The 12,699-nt window shown below is 41.2% G+C and overlaps 1 protein-coding gene across 1 annotated transcript in view; it reads right to left on the bottom strand.

Annotated features, from left to right (window-relative positions):
• COL14A1 (collagen type XIV alpha 1 chain) overlaps positions 1-10,280 on the bottom strand; it is a 134,157-nt gene extending 123,877 nt beyond the window's left edge. The window contains exons 1-2 of the mRNA XM_026055693.1: positions 10,193-10,280; positions 4,390-4,506 (exon numbers count right to left, since the gene is read on the bottom strand). Of these exons, the coding sequence (XP_025911478.1) occupies positions 4,390-4,506; positions 10,193-10,280 (205 nt within the window). The remainder of the gene's footprint in view (positions 1-4,389; positions 4,507-10,192) is intronic.
• Positions 10,281-12,699: the final 2,419 nt, after the last annotated feature.

Here is a 12,699-nt window from a genome sequence, read left to right as displayed (position 1 = left end):
GCACCACTGAAAAGAGTCTGGTCCCATCCTCTTGACACCCTCCCTTCAGATATTTGTATACATTGATAAGATCCCCTCTCAGCCTTCTCTTCTCCARGCTAAACAGGCCCAGCTCTCTCAGCCTNTCTTGACACCCTCCCTTCAGATATTTGTATACATTGATAAGATCCCCTCTCAGCCTTCTCTTCTCCAAGCTAAACAGGCCCAGCTCTCTCAGCCTCCCCTCACATGAAAGATACTCCAGTCTCTTTATCATCTTAGTAGCCCTACGCTGGACTCACTGCAGTAGTGCCATCTCTCTCTTGTACTGGGGAGCCCAGAACTGGACACAGCACTCCAGATGTGGCCTCACCAGGGCTGAGTAGAGGGGGAGGATCACTTCCCTCGATCTGCTGGCAACACTCTTCCTGATGCACCCCAGGATMCCATTGGCCTTCTTGGCCACAAGGGCACATTGCTGCCTCATGGTCAACTCGGTCAACCAGGACTCCCAGGTTCTTCTCCGCAGAGCTGCTTTCCAGCAGGTCAACCCCCAACCTGTCCTGATGCATGGGGTTATTCCTCCCTAGCTGCAGGACTCTGCACTTGCCTTTGTTGAACTTCATGGGATCCCCCTCTGCCCACCTCTCCAGCCTGTCCAGGTCTCTCCGAACGGCAGCACAGCCTTCTGGTGTATCAGCCACTCCTCACAGTTTTGTATCATCAGCAAACTTGCTGAGGGTGCACTCTGTTCCTTCATCCAGGTCATTGATGAAGAAGTTGAACAGAAGGCCTTGTCCAGAAGAGTTTTGAGTATCTCCAAGGATGGAGATTCCACAGCCTCTCTGGGTAGCCTGTTCTAATATTTTACCACCCTCATGGTAAAAAAAAAATCCTAATASCTGACTGGAATTTCCCATTTTCCAACTTGAGTCCATCATCTGTTGCACCATCCCTGTGCACCTCTGAGARCAGTCTGCCTCCATCTTCTCTACATCATCCCATTAGGTAGTTGTAGACAGCAGAAAAAGCTCCCCTGAGCCTTCTCTTCTTAAAACTGAGTAAATTCAGTTCTCTTCATAAGCCATGTGCTCCAACCCTCTATTTTGGTAGCCCTCTACAGGACTACTCTCCTATGTCAATTTCTTGAAGCGGGGAACCCAAAATAGGGCACTGCTTCAAGGACTTGCAGTCTCACACCTGCCAAACACGGCGGAAGAATCACCCTCAAACAGCTGGCTACATTTTTGCTCACACGGCCTGGTGTTATTGTCCTTCTTTGCTGCAAAGGCACACTGTTCAACTAGCCCACCAGGACCCCCAGGTTCTTTTCTGCAAACCTTCTCCAGCCTGCACTGGGGTAGGGTGTTATTCTGGTCCATCTGCAGGAATTTGCATTAGTGTTTGCTGAACTCCATAAGGCTCCTGTCAGCACACTTCTCCAGCCTGTCCAGGTCCCTCTGAATAGTGGCCCTGCCTTCTAGCATATCAACTGCTCCTCTCAGTTTGGTATCAAACTTGTTGAGAGTGCACACTGTCCCATCATCCAAGAGCAGTATTATGAGGTGCCGTTAGAGAACATGCTGTCTGAACATGAGAGGCTTATTAAAAAATAAATGAATAAAAGTACATGTTAAGTAGACAGAAGCACAGGCRTTTCACTGCCTTCTGTTTTGCACGTTTCTAAGGAGACAAGAAGGTTGAGGGTAGCAAGAGAAAAACACTGGAGAAGTCCTCTGGTGATCTAAGGGAATTTCCAAGATATGCCAAAGAGAAGAGGGCTTAACACTCTGAATAGAAGCATGGTTATGTTTACTCTGTTCTCCAGCCTACACCCCACATTTCTTGCTGTGATAACAGGTCTTCGTAACCATTTTAGTTACAAAGGAAGTTCTGATAGTGTTGACAGCTTTTCCTCCTAGCTTGAGCAAATCACAATATCAAACAGGTGATCAACTACTTGGATGAGGGAAAGACAGAATCCAGGAACTGCACTGACAGAGCAGGTTAAGAAGGAGAAGCAACATACRGTATTGTTTAAGCAAGAAAGTCAGGAGTCAGAGAACTCACTCAATGACAGAATTACAGGCTTTTTAATGTTTTAAGCTTCAAGAAAAAGCTGATCAGTCCTTTAAATGAAAGACAATTAATTCAACAGGTAAAGGGATCATAACACAAAAAAGTACAAACCTAAGAGCTTTTGGTCTATCACCTGAAACACTAAAAATGAACTGAAACTGATAAAACATGGAGGCAATGTTTTATAACACAAAGGAGTGCAATTGGAAAAAAAAATCTTCAGACACCAAAACCAAATGAAAAAAAAAATCAGTTTTCAGGGTGAACAAACTAGGAGTTGTCAACTGGCTTTATATTGTCTGCTACCTCTCTTAGCACAACAAAGTCTAAGTCCTATTTAGGTTAGTCTGAAGAACTTTTGGAAGACAATAAAAATGAGTTTGCTTTCACTGGTAACATCAGATCTACCAACTAATGCCAGTGACAGATCTACTAACCAGGGCGAAGTACTACCATATGGAAAGTTTCATCAGGATAATCACCATAATCTCTTAAGAGATGTCCCTGAGATGCTTATGCCCATTCCACATACATGGCACAACAGGTATCTCTCAGAGAGATTACCAATAAGTGCAAAATGCCTAATAAGACAATACATTGAAGATATATAGAAACTAAGTCAGTGCCGTATTTGCAATAGCTCATACATTTAATTATCCAAACACAACACAACATCATCCATTACATGTTTTCTGACAGCCTTGTGACTGGCTGGCAAGGAAAGCCTCCGCCCCTTCTGGTTTACTTGGAAGTATATCAAAAGAGGAAGTCACCTCCCACTAAATACACAAGGGCTGCCATTTTGATTTGGCTGCTATTTTATGGCAGGGAGCTGTCATGTTTGCTAATGTCATACCCATATGTTTTCATATGGCTTTTGACTCTGCAGCCTGAGTACACATTTCAYGGACTCTTTAAATTTTTTACCCATGAAACTAAGCAGCCTTCCCCAAGCATTGGGATTCAAGGGCTGCAAAGCTTACTTCCCACATTTTTTCAGCACCGCTGAAAATCAAAATTATATAGGCTCTCTTCCACAACCTGAATATAATGGAGTGGACAGCATGATGCTTGTGGAGAAAAAGCAGCTTGTCGCATGGTACACAGCTAAYCAGGAAAACATTTTGACCTGCAAAAAGAACTGAGTTACTACTGCCAACAAGATGTAAAAATTTTGAAGGAGGCCTACAGATGACACAGGAATGAGATTATGGTGATGACCTGACACACATTCCATAAGAAGGAAGGTGATGAAAAGGTGAAGGCTTATCACTGCATAGATCCATTCAGTATACCACTCTGGCTTCTACTTGCATGTCCATGTCCTGCTTTGTGCTGCTTAAACCTAAAATAGTAGCATTCCTCTCTCCAGATGGCTATCATCAGAGGAAAAAGAGATATTTGACCCCCTCTATTCAACAGCGCATGTACGTGGCCGAAAACGAAAAAAATCAACTCCGTCACACATTACAAAGTGGTGAGTATCAAGTGAGTGCCTACTTTTGGATGGTTACACAGCTACTGACAGGGTGCTGATGCTTTTGAATTTAATGGTTGCTTTTTACACAACTGTATCAAATGCTACCGTGAGTAGGAAAAAGACAGCCAGGCTTCAGAGGTGACAGAAAGAATTTCCTAGAGACCAGCAGGGACTGGTTGGACTTAGTTACCACCTAAAGTAACCAAGTTAACTGGATCAAAGTACAGAAGCAACGACCCGTTTTGGAGGACACAGCAGGCAGGCAGAAGCTGTGTATAACCCTTCTTACCTCTATTTGCCCAATATAACCACTTTGTTTTCCATTTTAAAGTTCAAGTTTTTGTTCAATTTAAGTCTTTTTTTTTTTTTTAAAGTTTGTTCTAAAAGCTTTCTGGTCTTTTGTGGGGAGCTCACTATAGGAGAAGGCCCAGGAAGATCCACCTCAAAGCTTTGGCTGAAACAGAGTCCCATGAGTTACATAACTGTAATTCAATTCCTACGTTTTCCCTTGAATACTTCCCAGACTTTCCTATACCCTGCTGGAAGAAAGGTAAAGACAGATGATCAGCAACAATTCCCAAAGACTATAGAAGAAGCATAACTAGCATCCAGCCTCTTCTAGCTTAGGCATTCAATTCCTATATTCTATGCCTCTAGCCATCCTGTGGTGAGATGGATTTCTCTCTCCTGTTGAGCAGTCAATACTCTGTTATCCACAGCTTGCTTGCAGTTCTGTAGTCCTGAAGAATGAGATTAGCCTCAGAAAAAGCTGCTTGGCCTTAGGTCTAGGTCATGATGGTCATTTTGTCTTACAAGAGTACATACAGACTTTTTTTTCTTTTTTTTTTTACCTGAGCTTGGAGTGACAAGAAGCTTATATCCAGTGAATTGCCCTTTTGGGGCTTTCCATGAGATCTGTACACTGTCAGGAGCAACTACATTATATCTTAGTCTTGTTGGTGGGGACACTGCAAGTGGGGAAAGAAAACAACATTTTAAATTCCAATAAAAAGTAATCATCACTTTTAAATAAACGTTAAAATAAACACATATAGGAAGACAACACAAAATTTTAATGACAAAGGATGCAAGTTATTCAAAATGTCACATATATCAGTTTATTAGTTTGTAAAAATGACATTATTCCCAGGTGCACTACTTCCCTCAGACATACCTTTTATATATCTCTTAATAAAAACAAATTAACAACCTAATGGCAGGGGAGAGAAAGACAAACAGTGTTAGATGTTAAGACACTAGCGTAGCAGGCAAAGCTGGTAATACAAATGCTCTTTGTTAATATATGAGAATTAAAATTGCTCTCCTTGCTTACACTGACAATATGCATTACCTAACCTCCTTTACCTCACATTACCGCAGAGCTTTTCCCCACATTTAAAGTCACTCAGGGCCAAATTTTCAAAGCCTTGTGAAGACACAGTTTTCAAGAGGAGAGGTAGGCATGCACAAGGCAGGAGGAACACTGGCTGCCCAGCTTGCAAAGCTCATCTCAGGGGCACACACAGTTCTCTGGCTGCAAGCACTGCCTTGGTCTCATCAAGGCCTGCAGACACGGACAGGCTAGTCAAGATTTAGGCAGGGGCACTCTGAGGATGGAAAGCAAATCTGGCCTGTACTTATCTTGTGCCATCACCTAGGAATCAAACAGGAGCAGCAGGTGAAATGAGTAAAAGCATAAAATGCTTGAGAAAGACATGACATTTCAGTGAAGCAATGCACAGAGGAAGAAGTGGAAAGTAACTGTGCTCCTGCAGCTTTGCATCTCTCTGCTGAGGCAAGCCCCACTGAGGTTGGACAATACTCTGCACAGCACTTCTGCTCTGCTCCGGGGAGCAACAACCCTCCTGCTTCACAGCAAACAACTGAAGCAGAGCTGCTGGTTGTGCAGTCTGTGGCATCCAAGGCTGTCAAGAGGCAGGGGATCTTCGTACATTTTAATGGGTTTTGGCCCACACAGAACTAACTGGTCTAGAGGAAAAGGCAGCCAGGGAAGCTGTCTGGAGGCTGAGCAATAGAAAGGGATAGAAAAGCCTAGCAAACTCATCTGTCATCCTTATCCCTCCTCTTTGCACTACCTCCACAGCTCCCTGGACTTTTTCCTCCACTTTCTAACACATTCCACCCTTAAGGTTTCTATAGATAACTCTAAAAAATAAGGGAAATTATCCAGAYAGAGGAGTGGCAACTTGTTTACCCCAGGGCCCAATACCGCTTTTTAATGGCCTAAGCTCATGCCCATGGTCTCTTGGCCCACTAGATACGATAAGCCAATAGTTCTCATGGTATTTCTGAGATTTAATGACACTGAGTATCTCAGTCTACAGGTAGAATGTGCTATCCAACACTCTCTGGCCTCTCTATTTGACCTGCTGAAGTCACGGCAGCTCTGGCAACTGCAGCAGCCAAGGATCTGTCCTCAGCTGATTACTTTTCCCTATTTGCTTCTTTCTCCAACAGCTTGGGGGACGAGAGAAGGAAAAAGAAAGAGGCAGTCTTTTTTGTGAGTTTTTAGGTGGATTTTTTAATGCCATCTAACATTAAAAACATTTTGGGTGTTAGAAGTAAAAGTCTGGAGGTTTAACACAGGAATTTTATTCCCTTGTATTCACCCTATCAATTCATAAAGGACAGTTTTACCACAGCAACAGGCAGCTTCTGCTGTTCTCTATCTTGAGGGACTTAGCACCAGAACAGAAGAGACTGTGTAAGCACCAAGAACAGTTTAGTAACACCTCAGCACTCTCAAGGACTTCAGAGAACAAGCTCAGGAAGAGAGGGGAGGGCACAGAGAGAGCAGATAGCAAACTAATTTCTCATACTGAAAATTGTTCTCAGATTTGCAGCACTGGGCATATGTCCAGCCAGCGCATTCCCCCATATGCTGGGCACAGTCTTGTCAGACCTAGTCTTCAAATTGCCTATCACATCTCTGAAGTTTAGGAAAAGAGAGGCTGCAAGTAAGAGTGTGTGCAGGTACCACTGCACATCAAAATGAGTTCTTTGAAAATTTGGCCCTCATACTGAAAACTGTTTTGCTGAGCAGGTTTCTGCAAGAACATTCAGCATGCTATAATTGGAATAAAATGACAGAGACTATGGCAAGAAGTTTGAAAAGCCAAGCAGACTGTAGTTATGGATTAAAGCCTTTAATTCATTCTCAAGATTCATTCTGTCCTTGAGCTATACATAAATCATAATGAACTGGTGCTGAATGAACCAAAAGTGACAAGTCATACCTTGGAGTTTGCAAAATATGCAATTCCTTTTATTATTTATTTTGTCTAGGAAACAGCAAATAAACTTTTGGACAATGACAAGGGGTAAGTGTAAAAAGGCTGCACACTTTATYGGGATTAAATGGTAAATTTGTATGGGGATTAAGAGGCAGAGCATAGAGCTATCACAATCAAAACAAAAAAGGATTGACAAAAAATACATCTTAGAATTTCAAAGCTTGTTTTCTCTGCCATCTTTCATCCCCTGTCATTCTGTCCCACTCTTAATTTAATAATTTATAAAAGCATTTTCTAACAAAGAAGCATAGTTCTGGCCTAATTGCAATTAGCCATCACCAAACCAGGTAAACTTGGAGCCCTTAAAAAAACAGTCACAGATCTAACAAGCAAAGAAGGACACAACCACCAAAAGTTTTTCTGTTTTACAGAGTTACAATATGAAAGACTAGAAAAGTTGTGCCAGAATAGTCTTTACAGAACTAGTCAATTTTCTCTGGGTACTTTTTGTATCGAAAGGTGATAGTGCAGGGGAGCAGACATTCCCACACAGCAATTAACCATGAGGAAGAAAAGAATTATTCACCAGACAGATACTCAACTGTGTCTTAGTTGTGCAAAGACTAATGTTCTGGCATAGAGAAGTACATATAGCTAAGGAAGTTAAAATCTAACACTTGGACAGACAACAAAATATTGATGGGAATTACTACGCAGTCACCAACCTGAGGAGGATATCTTTATTTCTTTGGACCTTTATTGTCTGTGGAACAAAATCTCACTTCTTGCAGAAAGGGAAAAAAATTTAAAAATCAGTAGCTAGAGCTTGTTAAGTGGTTTTACAGGAATGCAAAAGTGAATGGCCATCAGCAACATTAGAGCAGTCACCCAAAAGAAAACTAGAGACAAGTTCAAGGCTTTGGTTTATGCAACTAGATAGATTAGTGCTCCAAACACATTATTCTTGTGGACAAGTGAGGAAAGGGTGTTTTGAACTATTCAGTATTTTAACAGAAATGAAAAATACCATAGATTTTGTATGTGCAGCTCTCTCAAAGACATCCAATACTCTAAGATTGGGAACACTAAACCTTGTGGCATCCAATTTATTTCTGTTGTCATAAAAATTGAATTGAACAAGTTAATATGCAATTACTTAGCAGTTACATTAGCAACATATGGAAATTATTGCTACACAAAGAAAAGTTTCCATCTTTAAATACAGAAGGAAAATTCTTACAGTATACCAAGTTGCTTTATGAATAAATGGAAAACTAACTAAAGTAAGTATTTTTCTTGCCCACTGCTATTTTTGTATGCTATATAAGAACATGAACAGTTGAAAGTGGGGGGTTGTTGCTGTTGTTTAAGTGACATTAGGTTGAATGAGGAAGAAWTGCCTTTTCAACTTAAAGCAGTGGTGAGAGAATAATTAGATGTTGACTAAAAACTGAATGGCACTGTGTGGTTTAGAAGGCACCCAGTCAATGCACAAGATAAAACCATGGAGCTCAATGTAGATAATTCCTCAGCTGAAGGAATAAGTTGTAGCTGCAGGCATGTTGGCTTTACTTTCCCAAACATCTCCTTTCCAAGAAGTCACCTTACACACCTTTAACCGAGCATCTTTGCCAAGGGAAGGAACTACAAGCTGGAACTAATACTTGCTCTTCCTACACCTTGATGGAATGTGCAATTTCTTAAAACAGACAAATATATTGTTAGTGCTGTATTAAATTGTAAACAGTTAGCCAGCTGCATAAAGAGTTTATTTATTGCAAGGGGTGACAACCTTGAGAAAGAAAGGATTTGGGAAACATCCTATTACTTTAAGTGTAGCATGAGATTTTTTATTCTGTGAATATGGAATAGAGACTTCATATCACCTCATCCAATAACATAATAGTCATATCGGACCAAGGCAAAAGCCCACTTAGCCTAGTATCTCACTGCTGATGGCACAGCAGCTTATGCTTGCTGAAAAAGTATAAGAACAAGCGGAGTATTGTTCTTTATTCACCAAGTACACCAACTCCAGCTTCTGCTGGTGTGATCATCGTGGAAAAAGCTCTTTCTCTGACCTTCATTTCATTGTATTAATTGTCTGTACGTTATTTGCTTTATATATGACTGATTAAATCAAAGCTTAAAAAAGGGTAGGGGTAAGTATGGTTTTCAAAGCTCAAGGAATTTTACACATCTTTCTGGAGATGGGTCTGAATCCCCAATTCTGCTTTGCAAATCCCAACCATATGTATTAGGTCTGAAATACACAGAGGACTAACCATATGCTTTGCTTTACTGACTCATTAAGTCACAAACATTCAGGGCCTCATTTCTGACCAGAATTGACGTGTTGAATATTGGATTGAACTTGGATTTCTTCATTCACCTCACATAGCCCGCAATAAATATTACAACTAACATGTGTCCCTAATAACTTGTAAAGCACTCACAGATGCCCAAACATCCAAGATGGTATGATTCCCCATGGCTTAAGTGTCATGCAGACTGGACAATGCTGTTACATTTACCTCTTTTCAGGGTTAACCCCACTGACCACTCCACAAGCCGTTGCTGCCTGCTTCCAATTTCTGGAGGCAGAATGCTTCAGGTTTCCACTAGTCTCTGAATGTGCTCATGAATAACACATTATACAGTACTTCTTTCAACAGAAGAGTCCCAGGACCAAATTCTGCTCCCAGTGATGCCTATGCAGCTTCATATCAAAGGGATTATATAGATATGACCTTGAGAGAAATGTCTTTCTTTAGAAATCATAAAAACTTGTTGGCATTTTTCCTCACTCCTTCCCCAAGCAATAGGATAAATTTGCTCTAGAAGTCAAACCACTGTCAATCTGATCCAATAAGTATTTAAGCCTAACAATCTCAGCAGTATTTTTTAATATCCTCAAAGGAGTTTTTTAGAAAAAGCTGTAGTAGTAGTTTGTGACATTCAACAGTCTTGTGCAATACTGTATGATGTAAGTGTTATAATAGCTACTTTTCCAACAAAGAAAAAAAATGCATATTCCATACAAGCTGAGTATCATAGCTGGTCTTTAAACTTAGTTGATTACATAGAGGGCAATCACACCAATATCTGATCAGTGCTTTCATGGAAATAAGAGTAAAAAGTGTTCCATATAACTCGTTTTGAGACACCTAAACTTGCAAAGAGAAGAAGCTTTATGTCATTTGAGATATTAGATTCAGTGAGCATGTGTGAATGAGTAATTCTACTCCCCTGAGATCAGCAGCAAAACTACTTCATTTCAGTAATATTGGATTGGCACACTAGTGAAAGGGAAATAACACTTGAATTTGGAATAAGGAAGCCAATTTCTGCACATCAGAGTGATCTAGTGAAAAGTTCCGTCTTCTTATTTATCGCTTACCTTGGCCCTGGGCATGACTGATGGAATAAGATGTGACAGCTAAAAAAGCCAAGAGGAAGCAGCTCTGTACCTCGTATCGACAAAGCATCTTTTTCCCCTCGATACCCATGGTATCAGTAGGTCTGAAAACACACAGAACAGATATATTTATGAAACCTTCAATCTAAGTCATTCACTTTAATGAAAAGTGTGGGCAAAATCCTGATTCCATTAAAAAATAAAGAGCTTGCCATGGGCATCAGTGGAGCCAGGATTTCATCCTGAAAGCAACTTCATAACCAAAGCACATTTTACTTGAAAAGGACAAAATTTGGGGCACCAAACAGTTGTGAAAATTAGGCCCATATAAAGAGCGAGCTTTTATTTTCTGCAAAGCATAAAGGACTATTGGAAATGGAGTTTGCAAAGCATAATAAGACAAAATGGATATCTCTATACATTCCAGTGTTGCAGGGGAGTTCTGAAGCTCTAGCTAACAAAGTAGGATGAAAACTGTTAATCTACTTTACATCTAGAAAGTGCTACACCAACAGACTAATAGGTATTTTGAGGGATGCTTAAATTATGTATTTCAGGTTCTGTAACTAAAACAAAACAAAACAAAACAAAAACAGCCTGGCAAGCCTACCCTAAAACAGCAAGTATGTGTAACTAATAACCCTAATGATATAATCACTGGTCAGTTCAACAGAGCAATTCAGCACATCAACAAAAAAGGCAGAACTTTGCCTCCTGAGGAAATTCAAGTCCTCCTCTCACTGTCCTCTAGAGCCTACTCTATTTTTCCTATTTCTATCTTGTTCAGTTTATTCTCTGTTCTCTGTCGTACTATCTGACACTTGCAGTGACTAAAGCCGACACAGCTCAGAGGGCATATAGGATATCAGCTGAATAAGTACTAATTCTATTTGAAGATGATGCCATGTYCAAAAACACTCTAAAATAATCCAGTAGTAACATCCACTCTTCAGAGTGCAGCATTATATGAATATTCAAGGTAGTCTTAAGTGAGCTAGTTCAAATACAGGAAGCAATCCCAGTGCCAAAGAATGAATTCCAGATGGAGTAGTAAATCTGCCCAAGAAGCTGGTTAAAAACAATACAAATTTCATTATCTGAACTTGGCCTTAATACTTTCTACTACAGTTATTTAACATATATAGAAGCATCTCTCAAGATATATCAGCATGTTCATACAGCATGATGTTGAAAAAGTTTAAATAGTTATCTATTATCCAGCTTTATTGCACTGTCTTTAGTCTATTTTCTAGGCTAGGAGGAAGAATTTTTGCTGCCCTCTCCTGTTGGCATTTTACTGGCAAATTAAATTATCCAATATCCCTAAAATATCTGGATTGAACTGACCTTCTCTGTTTTCCTTGTCTTCTGAGGAAGGCATAGAGCAAATGGTCTAACCACTATCTAAGAATAGAAAATGTRGATTGAAGTATATCAACCATTATTAACCAAATAAGAGGATGAGACCAACACCTTCTCTGTCCGAGCATTTTCTAAGTTTACTGYTGCAAATCCCAGTCATCAATACCTAATGTGCCACTTAGAAAAATAGAGGGTGCTTAGTCATTTTGAATTCAACTCACACAGGAGGTTACCTAACATTTAGACAATGTATCACCAAGTTTCACAGTACTTAAATATATTTTTGGATCCATTTCTTACACCATAAATCTCTTAAAACAGAGGCAAAGAGCTAGATCCAACACAGAAACTATGCACCTAAAGCTTAGGTATTGCTATGCCCAGTTCTTAGGGACACGTCCTCCAGACGGGATTCAGAAAACCAGGCTTCCTAATACATCAAACACAGAGTCTGGCATCCAAGGACTTCATCCAAACTGGCCAGCACAGTCAACAGTCAGTTGCCTAGTGACAGGCAATAAGAAAAATAAAGAGACATAGATCTTGAATAGCACCCCTTGTATATCTTACATTGGGGACAGAGGATTCTCCCATTGCTCAGGAATACAACCCGGAGCGGGCAAATGTGGAGCCTTCAAAGAACAGCATACGGCTCACTGAAGCCACCACTGAAGGCGTGCGGATTTCCTCCCACGTACTAGTCTGGACATGGAAATACTCACTCACAGCGGTGGCTCAGGTCCCCACCTGCTAGAGCAGATGTAAACCCTCCTTCCAGAGAGGTGCTACGGACGCCACCTGGCCGGCAATCTTGGCTAAAGCCGCCCTCCACTCCTCCTTTGGGAGAAGACCCACCGTGTGGAGAAGGTACGATTTCCGACACCCATATAACCGGCACCGGCTAAAAAGCAATCCGCACGCGCCTCGCCTCCGGTTCGCTCGCGAGGAGCGCGGAGGCAGCCACGGGCCTGCAGCCACCTCGTGGCTGGGGACATCGCCAGGAGATGTGAGGAAACACCCTGGTCCCGCTCCTTCATATATCACCTTTTATAACTCTTTTACCAAATAGTTTTCCGATTTGCTACGGAGCAGCGTGACCCAGCGCGGACACGGGGCGAAAGGGCGGG

The sequence above is a fragment of the Apteryx rowi genome, unplaced genomic scaffold (assembly GCF_003343035.1).
Source record: "Apteryx rowi isolate R43461 unplaced genomic scaffold, aptRow1 scaffold_125, whole genome shotgun sequence".
In the NCBI taxonomy this organism is placed as follows: domain Eukaryota; kingdom Metazoa; phylum Chordata; class Aves; order Apterygiformes; family Apterygidae; genus Apteryx; species Apteryx rowi.
Note: the sequence above shows the minus strand (reverse complement) of the source record. Positions and strands in the feature narration are given on the sequence as shown.